General features: G+C 57.1%; 1 protein-coding gene across 2 annotated transcripts in view; it reads right to left on the reverse strand.

The window, feature by feature from the left end:
* DOCK6 (dedicator of cytokinesis 6) overlaps positions 1–15,138 on the reverse strand; it is a 41,538-nt gene extending 26,400 nt beyond the window's left edge. For both annotated transcript variants that reach the window (XM_032396150.1, XM_032396149.1), the window contains exons 1-13: positions 15,088–15,138; positions 8,088–8,175; positions 7,328–7,503; positions 6,994–7,062; positions 6,651–6,780; positions 5,589–5,801; positions 3,548–3,633; positions 2,165–2,231; positions 1,914–2,063; positions 976–1,056; positions 723–876; positions 433–560; positions 230–323 (exon numbers count right to left, since the gene is read on the reverse strand). In XM_032396150.1, the coding sequence (XP_032252041.1) occupies positions 230–323; positions 433–560; positions 723–876; positions 976–1,056; positions 1,914–2,063; positions 2,165–2,231; positions 3,548–3,633; positions 5,589–5,801; positions 6,651–6,780; positions 6,994–7,062; positions 7,328–7,503; positions 8,088–8,175; positions 15,088–15,131 (1,480 nt within the window). In that variant the 5' untranslated portion in view covers positions 15,132–15,138. The remainder of the gene's footprint in view (positions 1–229; positions 324–432; positions 561–722; positions 877–975; positions 1,057–1,913; positions 2,064–2,164; positions 2,232–3,547; positions 3,634–5,588; positions 5,802–6,650; positions 6,781–6,993; positions 7,063–7,327; positions 7,504–8,087; positions 8,176–15,087) is intronic.
* Positions 15,139–18,323: the final 3,185 nt, after the last annotated feature.

Below are 18,323 nucleotides of genomic sequence, written 5' to 3' on the forward strand. Positions count from 1 at the left end.
CCCTCAGGACCCACGTCCCCACTGCCACCATGTCCCCCATTTGACCCACTATCTGTCTTATTATGTTTCTTGTCTATGATGCCCATTAAAGATCCAGCCCCTGACGTCAGGGATTTGTGCATCCGGTCCCCTGTGGGTCCCCGGGGCCTGGCAGTGCAGGTGCTCAGTGTGGGTTTGCTGAGTGACTGCATGGAAGTGCCAGCTCTTATTTACGGGGTGCACCACGCACCAGTCACGGGCCGCAGGCGCCGCAGGACAGAAGAGGGGCGCCGCATGTCAGCCAGGAACTTGAAGAGGTCCTCATCACTGAGCCGCTCGGCCTCCTGCACGGGACATGCCCACGTAAACTGGGTCCCTGGGGCCCGTGCGCCCACAGTGGGGTAACGGGGCTTATCCCTGGGAAACCCTCCCCCAGCCCCACGGCCATGGCACCTGCTTAAAGAAGTTGGTGACAGTTAGCGTGGCTGGGCGGAATCCAGAGAAGCTGCAGGTGTCATCCCCACTACTTGTCCGATCCTGGGGCCCACGCCGGCGGCGGTCACTCCAGGCAGGTCGGCGCTCTAGGGGAGGCAGTGATGGAGATGGAGGGGGCAGAGATGAATGGGAGGCGGGGAGGGCCAGAGAGACACGGAGACTCGACCTTGTACCAAGTCCGGCCAGCAGAGGGCGCCCCTTCCCCTCCCAGTAGCCCCGCCCCTGGCCAGGCAGCCCCGCCTCCTCACCGCCCTCGGAGTCCGAGTCGCGGTCCGGCTGCCCTGCGCTGCTCACGATGTTGGCCAGGTGGACCGCGGTCCAGGCGAAGGGCATGCGGTAGCGGCCCAGGCGGGTGCAGAACTGCTCCGCCGCTAGACGCAGCTTCTCCAGCTTCTCTTTGTTCTGTGGGGAGGGCCCCCAACACACCCCACAAGCTCAGTGCCCCAGGCCTACCCTGCCCGGTGACCCCTTCACCACCCCGCCCAGCCTCCCCAGGCTTACCTTGGCCGTGTCCACCTCCTTCATCACCATGTAGGGCTCGCAGCACTCGCTGATGTCCCCCTGCTGCAATACTTTCTCCAACTGAGGGGGCAGGCAGGGCCAGTGAGGCCTTGTCCGGACCCCAACCTCCCACCCCATTTCCAATCGCCTGGCCCCCTCGTCGGCCCTCAGACACTCCATCCAGCTAGGGCTCTCGCTCCAACACCTCCCATGGCTCCCACTGTCCTCCGGATTGAGCACTAGCAGTTGGCTTGCCTGGCCAGCTGCCCCCTCCCCTCCCCTTTGAACCCACTCCAAACCCAAGTCTCCATATTTTCTCTACATTGATATTTTTGTTAATATACAAAGAGGCCACTCCAAGCATGGCCGGATGCCAATCCTGACCACTTGGGGGCTGTGGGAGCCTAAATAGGTCCCTAACCCATTCTGTACCTCAGTTTCCCCATCTGCAAAATGGAGGCCACAGCAACCCCCACCTCCTGAGGCTGCGGTGAGGTTAAAGGTGGGAATCCCCGTGTAGTCTGACTGACCATGAGCAGCGCCTGCCTGTAGTGTAACCCAACTGAACGTCTTGGGGAAGGAAATTTGAGCCCACTCCTAGAAACAGAAAATCTCACACAAATGTGCCAACTAGGTCCTTCTTCCCTAATAAACTGAAAAACTCTCAACTTAAAAAACATTCTAAATGTCCATCTGCACGTGCCAGGCCGCCCACTCATGGGTCCCGGCTTAGCAGTCACCTCTCCACAGAAGCCCTCCGTGATTTCTCCCCACCTGGGTTGGGTCAGGAGCTTCCTCTGGGCTACCCAGCTGCCTGTGCTTCCCCCACAAGAGACTTGATCACCCTTCTTGGTGACCTGGCCATCCTCTTCCATGAAAGCAGGGACCACCCTCTGGCGTTTACCATTATCACCCCCTGACCCAGCCCCAGCGGGCACCTTGATGACCAGGAAGATGTCGGGTGAAGGGTAGGTCACGGAGAAGATGGCAGAGCGGGCCAGGGTGGAGATGGCGGGGTGGGTGCCATGGGCCCGCAGCAGCCCCTTCATAGAGTCCGAGTTCAGGTCAAAGTAGAAGTTTTCTGAGATCTGGGGACATGAAAGGCAGCTGGGCCACCGCCTCCAGGAAGCCCACTGCCCTGCAACAAGGAGGAAGGTTGGGGTAGGAAAGGGAAGAAAGGGGCTCCTACCTTCTTTTTCTCCCGCACATCATACAGGGCCAAGATGCCAAAGATGGGCTCAATTTCGATCTCAAACCTACAGTGAATGGGAAGACTCTGGCAGAGGCTGTCCCTAAAACTCCCACCACCCACACACCCCACTCCCTCTTGAGACCCAGCCCAGGCGTGGTGCATTATGGTGCTGGTGGGGACTAATTTCCATTGGCCCACCAAGAATTGCTACTTAAGAGCTTGTAGGAAAAGCCTGTCCCATTTTGCAAAAGGGGAAACTGAGCCACTGAGCTCCTGCCCCCCACTCCGGCCCTGTAACTCGTGCAGAGCCCTTCCCCTGAAACGATGGCCCTTCTTCAGTTGATACAGAGGAAGCTTTTGGCACAATGACCCCCATCTTGAAGTTCTCAACTCCTGGGCTTCCCTGTCCCCCCTTTCTGAGGTGTCCTCTGCCACCCTGGGCTAAGTAAGGCCCATCTTCACTCCCCTGAACAGTCCCTGTAACCACCTTCCTGTCTTACTCTGCCCTGCTGGCTCCCACTCCTCATGCGAGTCTAAGGAAGCATCTTAAAACTTACAATTTGAGGCTCCCCAGTGTGCTGAGAACAAAATCCTGCCTGGTCCATTCCTGCCCACCTCTTGGCCTCATTTTCTCCCCTCCAGACATCTCCCAGCCTTTGGGTGTACCATGTCCCCCCACCTAGAGAGCCCTGTGTGGTCATTCCATGGTTACATGTCCTGTACACAGTAGGTGCTCAATGAGTGTTTGCTGAATGACTGGATACTCATAGAGCTGGTTCCCAGCCCCAGTGCTTGGGGCAGGCGGCCCACCCAGGCCTCAGGCCAGACCAGGGCCTCCCTTTCCTGCCCCCATCCAGGCAGGAACTCAGGGTGGGGAGGGGCAGGGCTGGGCTTAGGTCCAAGGCCACATCCTGTTCAGCTCCATTCCCACGCACTTCTGGCTGCTCCCAGGGACTGATGTGGAGGGGGCCTCGGTCAGCTGGAAGCCAGGTCCAGGGTCACCAGCGCCCCCACCAGCCTGGGTCCCAGCAGAGCGAGAGCCAGACTCCGGCCTCACAAGTCATGTGATCTCACGCACAATGACTGCCACCCTGTGCCTCGGTTCCCCCCCCAACCCGCACCTATCTCACAAGATTAGGGGTAATGCATGTGAAGGGCTGAGAACAAAGCCTGGCACAGTCGGTGCTTAAGGCCTGGTGGCTTTGAAGAACAAGAAAAGGAAGTCTTACTTCCCACCTAAAAGTGCCCGGACCGCCTCATGGGTCTCAGGGCTGCACGCAGTCATGGCCCAGCTTGGGCAATGGGCGTCATGTGCGCGCGCACCGGGACCTACGTGGGGCCTCGCACGTCTGAAGGGAGGGGGTGAGTCAGCACACTCACTTCAGCGACAGACACTTGACCAGGATCCTCTGTCCAAAGTGTTCCCGGGGCGGCTCGGGGCGGCTGCAGCGTTCCACGGCCTCGTCCTGCCGAGAGCCAGGGAGGGCAGCTGGGACACGTCCTTTAAGAAGGGCTTGGAATGCGTGGCTTGAGACCAGCTCTACCCCCAGCCTGACTGAAGTTTCTTGCAGTTCCTTGTATTCCCCCTGCCTGGATGCCCTTCCTTGTCCCCTCCTCATCCAGGTCGCAGCTTAGCCGGCACTTCCTCCAGGAAGCCTTCCCTGACCCCTGAGGCCTGGGCAGGCTCCTTGTCCAGGTGTTCACCATGCCCTATTGCAAAGGGCCACATGGCTGGGACACAGAGGGCCATGTGAGGGCCAATATCCGGCAACTCATCACGGCACGACTCGGCCTGGGTTGCAATTTCTTGGGAGGAGGGTCTCTCCCCCACTACACTGTGAACTCTGAGGGCAGGGACTGAGTCTATCCTGTTCATGTCTGTACCTCCAAGGCTTGCCATCCATGTTGGTCAAATAAATACAGAGGCATACAGTAGGGACCTACTAAGAGGTGGTTAGATAAACATAGATGTCTACAGAAAACATTTGATTAATGCTGACTGGACATACAGAGGGATATATACTAGGCCCCTAGTAAGTACCAATTGAATAAAGATAGGAGTATACAGTAAGCACTCAATAAATGGCTGAATGAAAACAGAGGTGTATACACTAGGTTCCCAATAAAAGTTGGTTGGGTAGGGGCGCCTGGCTGGCTCAGTTGGTAGAGCCCTCGATTCTTTTTTTTTTTTTTTTTTGATATTTTATTTATTTATCTGACAGAGAGAGACACAGCAAGAGAGGGAACACAAGCAGGGGGGTGGGAGAGGGAGAAGCAGGCTTCCCGCCGAGCAGGGAGCCCGATGCGGGGCTCGATCCCAGGACCCTGGGACCATGACCTGAGCTGAAGGCAGCCGCTTAACTGACTGAGCCACCCAGGAGCCCCGAGCCCTCGATTCTTGATCTCAGAGTTGTGTGTTCAAGCTCCATGTTGCGCAAAGACTTTACTTAAAAAAAAGTTGGTAGGGTAAACATAAGTACTCAAGATATAGGAGTTGCTTCAATGCCGTCTGATTAAATAAAGGATTATACAATAGGCACATAATTAACATTGGTTGAATAGAGAAGTATATAATAGGTGCCCAATAAATGCTGGGTGGATAAATATAGGAGTATATATAAAATAAAAGCCACTGAATAAAAACACAGGGTATACACTAGGTGCCCAATAAATGTCGCTTGGATCAATATAGGCATATATAGGAGGTGCTCAATAAATATCAGTTGATTAAATTCTGTCTGAATTAAGAAGACTATACACAAGCATACATTAAGTATTGGTTGAAAGACGATAGGAGGGCGCCTGGGTGGCTCAGTTGGTTAAGCAACTGCCTTCGGCTCAGGTCATGATCCTGGAGTCCCGGGATCGAGTCCCGCATCGGGCTCCCTGCTCGGCAGGGAGTCTGCTTCTCCCTCTGACCCTCCTCCCTCTCATGCTCTCTGTCTCTCATTCTCTCTCTCTCAAATAAATAAAATCTTTTAAAAAAAAAAAAAAAAGAAAGACGATAGGAGTATATGGTAGGTATCCAATAAATGCTGCTGGGATAAATATAAGAGCATGTCATAGACATCCAATAAAAGGAATTGAATAAAAAAACAGGGTATCCAGGGGCACCTGAGTGTCTCAGTTGGTTGAGCCTCTGACTCTTGATTTCGGGTGATGGGATGGGCTCTGCGCTCAGCGGGAGTCGGCTTGAGATTCTCTCTCTCCCTCTCCCTCTGCCCCTCCCCTCTATGCCCGCACTCTCTCTCTCTCTCTCTCTCTCTAATAAATAAATATTTTTTTTAAACCCCCCAAAACAAAACAAAACAAAAAACCCCAGGGTGTACAGCAGGCCCCCAGCGAATGTTGGTGGGATACCATATAGGGTCGGGTGCGTGCATGTGGGCCTCAGGGCGGTGGCGGGCCTGGGGGCTCCCACCTCATCAGGTGCCGGGTAGAGCGCCAGCAGGGCGCGGGGTCGGTGCTGCCGCCGCGAGGCCTCGTTCCGCCGGTCCACATCCTCAGGGGCTGTGCGCTCCAGCAGCCACGGCAGCAGTGAGTCAGCGGCCAAGTTCCTCAGGTCAAAGATGCCGGAGGCACCGCTGCTCCGCGGGGTGTCCTCTGGGGAGCCTGAGGAGTGCCGGGGGTCATCCTGCCGGTGAGGAGGCACAAACACGGAGCGCCGGCTGGATGCACCTTCAATCCCGCTCCCGTGAGACTGTCCCCATGCCCAATGCATAGATGGGAAAGCTGAGGCCCAGGGGGTGGGGGGGTCACTGCTACAACGGTCACTTTGAGGCTTTGCTGAGCCTCTTTCTAGAACCTTCTGCCTGGGAGGGCGCCCCTCCTTTACCATCGTTGGGGGAGGCTCCTCCTGGGGCCAAGGTAAGGACATGTGTGGGCTGGGCCAGTGAGAACCTTCCCTGGGGCTTTGCTCCCTGTCAACAGGGGAGGGAGAGTTCTTCCCAAGGGGACTGTCGCTGGCTCAGGGTAACCTGCCTGACCTCCCCGACCCAGCTATATGGTCAGAGGCAGACCACCCTGGTTCAAAGCCCCACTCAGCTCTGTGACCCTGTGTCCCCGAACCCAGCTCGAAGGGCCTCAGGATCCTCATCTACATCTAAAACTAGTAACAATGGAAGCGATATCAGTAACTCTTGGTAGGATTATCGTGGGCATAAAGCAGGAGCCCAGTGAATATTGGCTCAGGACCCAGTGGGCCAGTGAAGCTCCTCTAATCACCTTGCTGTGCCTCAGTTTCTTTATCTGCAAAATGGGTGTGGCCTTGCCTCCCAGGATGAAAGATGAGGACAAGTATAAAGCCTTTAGTACACACTAAGCATGTGTGTTCATAATCATGACCCTTAACTTTTAACTCACGGGGCTGACACATTTCCTTTTGGGTTCAAGGCCGTTTGGGTCACTTCCCGTCACATGTGACCGAGAGCTGGGGCCAGAGCCCACACACTCCTATGGTGACGCGTGCCCGGGGCTCCCTCACCGAGTCCTCTGGGCCGGACCTCTCATCCCCAGAAGTGTCCTGCTCAAAGACCTGGCGAGTGAGGTCCTTCTGCCGCTCTCGCTGCGTCTCCGTGGTGATAGGGCTATACGCCACACTCAGATGCTGGTACCTAGGAGGAGGCAGGGCTGGGTGGGTAGCAGGGATGAAGGCACCCCACAGGTCCATGTGATGCCTGCCAGGCCTTCCACCCTCCCTGTGATCCACCAGAGAAGTCCGGCTGCCCTTGCAGGGACAGTGGGCAGATAAGCAGGAGGACTGGCCCAATGGGCTCAGACCTGGCCTCTTGACCCTCTGCCTGGAGCTGCCCCCGAGTCAGACCCACCTCCTGTGAGCGATGATCCAATCCTCTGTATACATCTCCACTGCGGCTCTCACCTGGGCATCTAGCTTTCTGCACAAAATAAAATCAGGGTAAACAGAGGCAGGGCATGGTGTTCATCTGTCCAGTGGCCTGAGGTAGGGCCTGCCCTTCTGCCCGTTTTGGAGATGTGGAGACGGAAGCTCAGAGAGAGAGGGTAACTTGCCCAAGGTTACACAGCCAAGCCAGGAGTTGAACTTGGGGCTGTGGCAAGCTTGATGGAAGGGGGGTGTGGATGAGGGGCGGGCACGGAGGCAGTCCGGAGTCACAGACAAGGAGGGCGTGGGGCTGAACCCACCCATCCTCAGGGATCCCGGGCTCTGTGGTCCGGCATTCCCGGGGCTGTAGCAGGAGCTCCAGGTCGTCAGCTGGAAACTCAGCCAGGTCCCGGAGGGGCCCGGGCTCGGCGTCTGGTGGCCGGCTCAGGATCACATCCTCGAAGTCCAGGGGCTCAATGACTTCAGTCAGTGGGACCTGGGTTGGAGCAAAGGGGCTGTGGGCCCTGCCCTGGGGGCTGAGGAAGGGGGTGGGGGGGTGTGGGCTTGGGCTCAAGCAAGAGGGCAGTGGGAGCCATGGAGGGTGTTGGAGCCGTGAGGAGCCAGGGAGGACAGTGACCTCAGACTCTCTACGCCCATCCCAGCATGGCCTGCCCTGCCCCTCTTTCCAGGCAGGAAATCACACCCCTGTGCCTGGAGGGGCAGGGTTATGCTGGAAGGAAAGGCAAGCTGGCTGCAGCGAAGAAAGACAATTCCTCAGGCCCCACTCCCTCTCCGCTGCAGCTGGAAGTACCTCCCATCCCCCCCCCCAATCTGGGTGGTCCCGGCAGCAGGAGGTGGGGCGGCATCAGGCTGACCACCCACGGCGCTGCCCCCCGAAACCCCTCAGCAGCTGCAGAGAGGGGACTACCCTCCCCACCCACAGGGAAAGAGGAGTGGGGACAGTCCCACCCAGGACAGGGCACTAGTGGGAGGGGTGGGTGGGATCAGGCCCGGGCAGAGCGGAACCCCACATCTGCTAGAGAGCAGAGTCCTGGAGGGGAGCATCTCCCAAACACGTACCCCCAGAAAGCTGCTGCCGCGCCTGCTGGAGTGCGGAGAGCCACTGCGCTCCCGGGACACCTGTTTCCGCACCTCCGCAGCCACTGTCCTGCGGGGACAGGGAAGGGGTCACTGAGGACATGACAACTTGGGCGATGTGGCCCTGGGAACTCCACTTCCGGCCAATAAATTCATTCTCCGAGAGGAAAATCCAGGCTGTGGAAGGGAAAACCCAGGCCACGGACCAGGAGAACCTGGACTTCAGAATCTGCAGAGCGCAGCCTCGGGGCCCCAGGGCTGTGGCTGATACAGAGGCCCCAGGACCCCCCAGGCTGGGCCTGGGGCCCTTCCAATCCCCCACCCCCCCACACCGGCCAAGCACAGATGGAAGGATTTGCTCCCGGCAGGGCATGAGGGTCACAGATCCTTCTTTATCCCTGATGCCCGGCAATGGGTGTGAGTCCTGGCTGGCCAGCCCCCTGGTCCCTGGCCTCGGCTTCCTCATCTGGGGGACCTCCACCCACCCTGTCCCATCCTTGCTGTGGGGCTTTGGACAAGTTACTCCTGCCTCTGAGCCTCAGTTCACCCATCTGAGCGTGTGTTAAGAGACCAGCATGATTCACAGAGCACACCCAGTAACCAAGATCTGGGCTATGGCCTTCCTGGGCCACCTTCACCTGTGCTGGCCTTCCAAGTCAGGGAGGAGGAGGGTGAAGGGGCAAGACCCACAGGGGAGGGGGCCAGCACAGGAATCTGGGACTTGGTACGCCCAGGCACTCAATTCCTTCAGCTGAGCTTGGAAGGAGGGGAAGGAGAGAGAGCCGCACAGTTATCTGAGGAAGAGGATTCCAGGCAAAGGGTACAGCAAGTGCAAAGACCCTGTGGCTGGGCTCTGTGGTCCGAGCATGGAGACTCCTGCTTCCCGGGGTCTCTATGAAGGCAGGAATAGGGCTGTGTGGTCCCCATGCAGGCCCCAGCACCAGCCCCACACACAGTAGATACTCAATAAATTTTTCTTGAGGGGAATGAATCCCTCCCCATTTCCCTCCTGGTCCAACTTGCCTAAATCCACCGTGAGTTAGGAGAAGCCCCAGAAATTTTAGCTGTGTGGCTTTGGGCAGATGGGATACCCTTTCTGGGCCTCAATCTCTCTTTTTTTTAATTTATTATTATTATTTTGTTTTAAGATTTTATTTATTTATTTGACAGAGAGAAACACAGCAAGAGAGGGAACACAAGCAGGGGGAGTGGGAGAGGGAGAAGCAGACTCCCCGCTGAGCAGAGAGCCCGATGCGGGGCTCGATCCCAGGACCCTGAGATCATGACCTGAGCTGAAGGCAGACGCTTAACAACTGAGCCACCCAGGAGCCCCTGGGCCTCAATCCCTCTTAAAATTGAGAAGGCAAGTGCCTGGGTATTTGGGCCTTACTCCCATTTTCCACTTTTGTGCTTGGAAGTTTTCATAATGAAAAGTTGTACCCCCCGGAAGTACTATGCTGATCACAAACCACGGACCACCGATGAGATGAATGCGTGCGGTGGGCTCAGGGAAGACAGGTTGGGCTGGGGGAGACTGGGGCCACCGGGGGTCATCTGGAAGCCTCTGAATTCAAATCCGTATAGGTCAGGGGCGCCTGGGTGGCTCAGTCGTTAAGCAACGGGCTCTCTGCTCTGCAGGAAGCCTGCTTCTCCCTCTCCCACTCCCCCTGTTTGTGTTCCCTCTCTCGCTGTGTCTCTCTCTGTCAAATAAATAAATTAAAAAAAAAAAAATCCATCAAACAAAACTTGACCATGACCCTGACCCATCATGGGGGCCTCCAGTTGAGACCTCAGCCTCACTCCTCTGCCTCTGTATTCTATTTACTTTCTCTCTCAACTGTCCCAGAGTCTTGCTTCTATTGTTCGGGGGTGTGGAGGGAGCTGATGGAGGATCTTCCAGGAAATTCAAAGGGTGTTCCAAATGAGCTATTTGTCCTCAAATTCCCAAAGTTGGGGCCACCTCCTCTGGAAGCCTGGGCACACAGGGTCTTGGGGGATGATTTATGAAAATGCTGGGACCAGGGCACCAACAGAGCAGGGAGAGGGGAGGAGGGACAGCCAGGACTCCCACTTCATTTTGTCTTTGGCCTTGGAGAGATGGCCCCCAACTGGGAAAAGGCCAGGTCCTCAACACTGTGGCCATGGGAGCCACTTTCCTGTGTCACAGGGCTCTGCACTTGGGCCTGGGCAAGCATGGATGAGTATCATCCCCTCTCTGGACCTCTGTACTGTACAATACAGTACCCACACTTTATCGAACTGTTCTGAGTATAAGGCTCGGCACACAGTAAGTGCTCAATTAAGGCTTGCTGTCACTAAGTTGCCTTAAAAGGATCCTGGGAAATTGGAATTTCTGGCCCTGCTTTTTATGCTGGGCCAGAAGAGGAGTGAGGCTCAGAAAAGGGCGGGTCGGGAGGCCTCTGGGGTTAGAGAGCCGAATGCGGTAGGTGCCAAGAATCAAACCCCTGTGGGCCAGAAGTCAGAGTCTGTGCCCCCCAGCACGTGGTGTTCCACGTTGCCATGCTGGGGAACAGGGCCAAAAACAGGGGCTCCAAAACCTGCCTCTCCCATGTCCACGCTCAGCCCCCCCCCCCACAGTGGTCCCATCCAGCCTCCAGGTTTCAGGACCACCCAAACAAGGACAATCCTTGGGTCCATTCTGTGTGGCACCTGCCTCCTTTGCATGCCCACGTGGGGTCTTGCAGGCATGCAGCCTGACCATAACCTGCCCTCCTGCCATCCTCCCCGTCTCCCTAAGGGCAGCCCCGCCCTCTGGGGATGCTCAGGACCCACGCCTGGGAGTCATCCCCAATTCCTCTCTTTCTCACGCGCACATCAGATCTGCTTCAGACACCCCCACGGAGCACATCTTTTAAAAGGAGGCAAAATGGGCGCCTGGGTGGCTCAGTTGGTTAAGCAACTGCCTTCGGCTCAGGTCATGATCCTGGAGTCCCGGGATCGAGTCCCACATCGGGCTCCCTGCTCAGCGGGGAGTCTGCTTCTCCCTCTGATCCTCCCCCTCTCATGCTCTCTGTCTCCCATTCTCTCTCTCAGATAAATAAATAAAATCTTAAAAAAAAAAAATAAATAAATAAAAGGAGGCAAAATGTTGAGCTGAATATACTGGTTTTCCTCAGGAAGTGACGTCAGGATTGCAATGAGACACTGCAAAGGTCAGGTGGTGGGTTACAGCTATTGCTGAGACAAGACCTCCTAAGGTGAAAGTCAACAATCCTACAGAGACACTCAGAGGGGAAAGATGAAGCAGTGGCATCACTGGGAATTCATGTGAGACTGTGGACCTCACCCCAGGGCTGGTCAGATTAACAGAAATCTATCCCCACAGGGGAGGAGGAGATAAAACCAGAAACGAGAATGGCGTAAGCCTCTGACGCTGTGCGTTCCCACTTGAGTAAAAAAGTGAGGGAAGACTATGGATCCATATAAAACCATAAAGAGATTCCTCTTTATACCCCACCCTAGCCCTCCTGGACTGGCAGAACATTTTAAAGACAAATGATCTGCCTGCCAGCGACAGGAACTCTCATCTGCTGCTGGGGGAACCCCTTTGGACAACCGTCTGCAATGATCAAGCAAAGCTGAAGATAAGCCAATCCAGCAATTCCACGCAGAGGCGTAGATGCTCAGGAGGCTGAGAATGTTCACGGCAGCCCCGGTCATGACAACCCCAAAGTGAAAAGACGCACACGTTTTTTGACCGAAGACAGAGACTGTGCGTGGGCGGAATAGTATGCAGCAATGAAAAAGGACGCACCCGCCCATCGACGGCACAGACAAGCCCTCCTCCTCCTGACATTATGTCGGGTGAGAGACTCTGGGCACACAAGCCTCGACGCCCCACGTGATTCCACTGATAAGATGTTCTAAGCAGGCAAAAGTAACCCGTGGCGCACAGGGAACCAGCCCGGCTGGAGAAGCCATAACGCAAGTGAGGAAGTGGGGGCAACTGCCATCAGCATGGCAATTCCCTGGGGGATGGAACTGGGTGCAGATCAGGAGGGGCGGCTAGGTTGGGTGGCCCAGGAGATAGAGACTGCCTTCATCTCTGCCTTTGACCCCAGTGACTTTTTCCCCTGGTATTTATTGTCTTGTTGTTGTTGTTTTGTGTTCTCATTTTTTTAAGGATTTTATTTATTTATTTGAGACAGAGAGAGCGCACAAAAGAGCAAGAGAGAGAGAGCGCACGAGCAGGGGGAGGGGGAGGGGCAGAGGGAGAGGGAGAAACAGACTCCCCACTGAGCAGGGAGCCGGATGCCGGGCTTGATCCCAGGACCCTGGGATCATGACCTGAGCCGAAGGCAGACGCTTAACCAGTTGAGCCACCTGGATACCCCTGCTTTTTAATTTTTTAAAAAGTAATCTCTACCCCCAATGTGGGGTTCGAACCCATGACCCCGAGATCAAGAGTCCCATGCTCCACTGACTGAGCCGGCCAGGCGCCCCCTTGGCATTGGTTCTATAACTAACTACTATTTAAACTTTGCATTTTTCTAGATGCATGTCAGATGTCACCATTTTTTTAAAGGTAGAAAGTAACAATACGTGTGTGTGCTCACGTTTGCAGATGTATTTGGGGACAGGGGTGGGAGGGAGACATTTCCTTGAAATCCCAGAGGCACCTTTGGAATTTGGTCAATACATGTCTCTTTGCCCTCCCACGCCTCCAACGAAATCACTATTTCCTTGAGTGAGAAATGCCACCTGCCCCGCAGGAGACAGCTGGGGGGCCGAGTGAAGATGCCGCTATCAGATGCCTGGAAGAACGGGGGACATGTGGGGGCAGGAAGAGACACGGTTTCTGAGATTGTTCTGAAGTCTGGGGCCACACACTCCTGGGCTCACTTCCCCACAAGAGACACTCGACAGTCACTGGACTGTGAGTCCAGCTTTCTATAGTTATACCTATGTCACCAGGCTCTGGTGACAAATGGCATTCCCGCTGGGGACCAGCCAGCCATAAACATTATAAGCGCTGGCCATTATCACCATTCCATATTGTGTTTTACTTTAAACAGTATAAGTGAAAAAATGAACAAGTTATATTGCATACAGTAATGTTTGTCCATGTTATTTACTTTTATAAGAGTTTGTAGTTTTAAGTTGTCCCCCCAAATCTTTGTGTTTTTTTTTAAGAATCTGTTCATTAGGAAACTGGGGGACTGTTTAACTTTTGGGTCAATATGGCATTGTGGAATGAATGACTGAATGATTGAATAGATGAATATAGGCCCAGATCTGAGCATGTAGACACCTGGGTGTCCACTAGGCTGCTCTGGAGGCCCTGGCAAAGGATGGCTAGAAGACATGAGCCTTTTGCTTGTGGTTCACTGGGGCCCCAGGATCATTCTCTGCTCTTCTTACCCTGGGCTCTGTAGCATCCGTTCCCCAGGGCAGGACCCAGGACCTCTCTTTTTTACTGGAGTGGAAGCCAGGACCCAAGAACACAGAGACTGAGTGGCAAAGAAACGCGTTCAGAGAAGCCAAAGGTCCAAGACAGAGAGGCAATTTGGGAACATAAAGATAACAGAACATAAAAATTGCCTGACTCCTATGCTCCAGACACATGGTCACATCCATATGTTCAGAACTCTTCATGGCTCCCACCTCACTCAGGATACAAGTTAAGGTCCTCCCCACAACCCACAAGACCCCGCACGATCTGCTCCCACTGTCCCCTTCCTCACTCTGCTCCAGACTGGCTGGCCTCCTCAGATGACCTGTAAAGACACTATGCCTCCTCCTGCCTCAGGGCCTTTGCACTTGCCTTTCCCTGTGTTTGGATTGCTTTTCCCCCATATATGGGCATGGATGCCTCCTTCACCTCCTTCAGAACTTTGCTCAATTGTCACCTTATCATCCCGGCCTTTCTGATCTGCTTCTCATATCTAAAATGGCCCCCATCGTCCCCATCTCCTTTCCCTGCCTTGTGTGTCCCCATAGCACTGGCACTTATCATTAATACATAATCTACTTTATTGTGCTACTCCTCTGTCTACCCCATTGTATCTGCCACCAAGGGTGGGATCTTTTCTTGTGTCTCCATCAGGCCAGCTCTGGACCCACAGGGCGCTCTTTCACTTGGGCGTGGCCAGCACAGGTCCCCTGTAGAGAGGACCCCTGGGCAGACTCTGGCCACGGAGGCAAAGATGGGGGAGAGGCTCTTCAGCCCTAGTCTGACCTCCCCCTCCCGGGCTGAGTCTCTTACAATCTCCAGTGGCCACGGAAATGGATCCCCCAGCGCCTGGCGCCTGTCCCCTCCCCCGTCTGCCCACCAGCTGGTTGGGTCCCCAGCCCCCACTCCCTCCATTCAATCACCCATCCATCTCCAGCGCGTCCAGCCGCCGCTGGGAGAGCCTGAAGCAGGGCTGGGGGGGGGGGGAGGGCATCCACAGCTGTCCCCTGCTCCCCAGACAGCTGGGCACAGGACCTTGGCAGCGGGGGAAGAGCACGGGAAACTTCCCGAGGGGCCTCAAAGGCCTCCAAGAGCACCATCCCCGTTCCCAAATCCCGGTTCCAGGAGCATCCCAGCCCCGCGCCAGGAAAGAGGGTGGGTCGCGAAGGCCCCTCCCGCTCCCATGCCCTCGGGCTCGGGGACCCGGGAAGGACCGGGAGTGGCGAGGGACGCGGAGGGCTCCCGGTCCCCGCTCTCCCTGAGCCGCCGCCTCCAGGAAGGCCCCCGGACACGCCCCCACACGTCCCCCCCCCACCCCACCCCGGCGTCCAGGGCGGACCTCGGCTCAGCCGCCATCGCACTCGCAGCCCCGCCGCGGCCCCAGCGGGGACCCCGGCCGCCCTCCCCGCCTCCCGCCGCCCCCGGCCCCCGCCGGAGGAAGCGGGCCGGAGTCGGCCCGGGCGGAAGGGGCTTGAATCGGGGGCGCCGGGGCCGGGGAGGGCCGGGCCGCCCCGGGGCGGGGCTCGGACACGTGCGGGCGGCCCGGGAGGGGCCCGGCGGCCGCGCTACCTGTTGATCTTGTGCGCGAAGGCGCGGCGCTCGGCGGCCGCCATGGCGCCGCGCGCGTCCCGCCGCTGCCGCCGCGCGCACCGTCCCCGCCGTGGTCTCCACCGCCGCCGCCGCCGCCGCCTCCCGGTTCTGGGCTGCCCGGGCTGGGCGGGGCCGGGGCCGGAGGCGGGGCCCTTCCGGGTGTGCGGGGCGGCCCCGTGCTGCCCCTGCCGGCCGGAGGGGCGCGGGGGCCCCAGGCCGCCTCCGCGCGCCCCTCGGGCCTGGGGTGGGGAAACTGAGGCTCTGAAGGGGGCAGGAGAGGAGAGGCGCCGGGACCGAGGCTGGGGGTGTCAGACTCCGGGGGATGCTCTTTCTGCGCTCTGATTAATCCCCACAATAATCCGCAATAAGTATAACCTCAAGCGTTTATGAAGCATGGCCCTGCAATTCACAGGTGCAGAAGGAACGATCGTTTCCCCATTTTACAGATGGGGAAACTGAGGCACGGAGGTGATCAGACGTTTGCCCAGGCCTGAGTGATCGCAGGGGTCTCTGAGGCCACTGTGGGATGTGCCCCAGTCCAGGACAAGGGAAGCAGAGGGGTCCAGCTGGGCTCTGAGATGCCGGGCCATGTGACTGGGGCCTGAGTGGCCCGGATGCCTCCGCTGGAAGGAGGATGTGGGGATGTCTCGGTTTACTTGTGGTCTCAAATCTCTCCCCAGTGGTTCCTCTCCCAGCTCCAGTGAAGCAGCAGTCTTCAAGAATTCTCCAGCCCCCACTCATGCTCTGGATGTGCCAACCCCTTGCTCACCCCCAAGCCTTTGCACGGGCAGATTCCTCCTCCCGATGGCCTTTCCAGCCCTGGTCAGAAAATGTCCTAGGCAGAATTGGGGGCTGAATGATACGAGGGCACGGCTCTACCTTAGGGCTTTGCATATGCTGCTCTTTTTCCCATGTATGGGTGTTAGCATTATCCTCCCTTTTACACGTGAGGAAACTGAGGCCCAGAGAAGCAGAAGAACTTGCCCTAACTAGGCAAGTGGATCAGTATCAGATCCTGAGGCCAGAGAAGGGAGGCTTGGATTTCCGGGCGGGGCGGGGGAGGGGGGAGCCCTCATACCCTGCCACTCAGCCCCAAGCTCTTAAGGGCACAGCAGGGCTGTTCCCAGCCTGGCATGTGACATGTGTATCTGTCAGCAGCCCACGCACTTGCACTTGCCTGAGTGGTCCAGCCACTCTGACATGGGAACCGCCAGGTATAACCCCGCCCATCACTCTGCTGTGCCCCACCCCATGTCACCCTCACCCCAACCAGCAGCCTCCTGGGCTAAAGTGCCTGCCTCGCCTTTGGGCTCCTGGGAGCCCGGCTGGGCAAGAAACATGAAGATGAGCAAAGATTTCTGGGTTTCTCCCCTCCCCTCTGCCTCGTTCCAGCCCAAGACCCCATCATACCTGGTCTCGTGGCTCCTGACCTCACCCCTCCAGTTTGTTCTTCCTTTAGTGTCCAGAAAAGGCCTGGCAACACCTGAATCAGGTCAGGCCCCTCCTTTGCTTAGAATCCTCCCTGGCTCCCACCTCATTCAGGGTAAAAGCTAAAGTCCTCCCCAAGGCCCATGAGGCTGTGCATGATCCGCCTCCCCTCCCCCTCCACTCCAGCTGCCCACCTGCTCAGTGTCCTCTGAGCCCTAGAGCACAGCTCCCTCTTCACATGTGCTGTCCCCCTTCCCACTTGTGGGTGCCGTCATCACCCCACTTTTGCAGATGAGAAAACTGAAGCCCAGCGAGGCGGAGCGACTTGCCCAATTTCACCGGCGAGCCAGCGTCCCATCTGTGATCCCAGATTTGTCAGCGAGGGAGCCTGACCCTGAAATGTGTGTCTCCAAATACTCACAGAGTCCCAGGCCAGGCCAGGCTGTGGGACCCAGGGTCGATCTCTCCACCTCTCTGAGTCTCCATCTCCTCATCTGCTCCATGGAGGGCTTGTGGCCGGTCCCAGCACGAGGCACAGACCTCGCTCAGGAGCACCAAGCTCCAGGCCCTCGTGGGAGTTGGTTCCCCCCAGGAGCCGGTGGGGGCTGTGAGCCCAGTGACTCCAAGCCCAGTCTGGGTGGGAAGGCTGCTTCAAAGATGCCTCCAAGGAAAGGCCCTGCCCCAGCCGCCTGGAGCCTGCTGCCTGCCCCGGTGCCTACCAGACCTGATTGGTGAGGAAGTTCCTCTTCAGGCCACGCCAGGCCTGACTCAGCCAGGCAGGGCGAGGTGACCCTGGCAGCTGCTCAAACAGAGGCCAAGCTTGGCGGGGACTTTGGCCTCGTCTGGCTGTGATGAGGAACAGACTATAGGGTATGGGGACAGCGCCTCTGTACCGAGGAGGAAGGGACTGTCCTGGTCCAGGTGGGAGATGGCTGGGCCGGGTGGGGGTGGGGCTGAGGAGCCGGCCAGGGGCTGAAACTCCTTCCCTGTGAGTGACAGAGCGGAGCTGAAGATCAGCCCTCTGTACACCAATGCCCGCTGCTGTTCCCACCACCTAGAATGCTGTTCCACTCACACCTCCTCTGACCCTTCTCCATCCCGTAAATCTCAGCTTGGCCATCTCTGCCTCCTACAGCTGCTTGGGCATCCCCCGTTACAACTACAATCACACTGTGTCTAACCAGCCAGTTATCCGCCTCCCCGAGGTCCCCAGCACCTGTAGTTGGCCACTCCATGAATATCTATTTCCAGCCTCTCTCTCCTCCGTTCCCTTGAGCTGCTGCTCAGTGCTTGTTCCAGAACCTCGCTGTCCGCATCCGTGCAGCATTATCGTGTGCCTGCCTGTCTATGTGGGGGCAGGGGGCGGCTGCTCCAACCCTCGGCACAGGCTGTACCATTGGCCCAGAACCCTGGTTCTCCTGCTCTTTACCCGAATGAACTTCTATTCGTTCTTAGGTCTCATGCTTCTTGGAAGCCTTCCTTGACCCCCTCCCTTCCCTGCTCAAGCCAGCTCAGGGGCTCCTCTGGGTCCTCCTGCCTCCAGCCCCTAGGGTTCCCCATCACAGCCCCGATCACCCTCAGTTGTAACTGCCTGGTTCCCTGGTGTCCATCTCTCCCACTCAAATGTCAGCTCCATGAGGGCAAGGATTTTTCTCTGCCTTATTCACGGCTGTGTCCCCAATGCCCGGCATAGGGCTTTGCATATAATAGGTGCTCAATAAGAGAATGAATGATACCTCCCTGTCCCCTAGTGCCTACTACGTCCACCATCAGTGTGGTGGGAGAAG

This window comes from Phoca vitulina, unplaced genomic scaffold (genome assembly GCF_004348235.1).
Source record: "Phoca vitulina isolate PV1807 unplaced genomic scaffold, GSC_HSeal_1.0 scaffold89, whole genome shotgun sequence".
Lineage (NCBI taxonomy): Eukaryota > Metazoa > Chordata > Mammalia > Carnivora > Phocidae > Phoca > Phoca vitulina.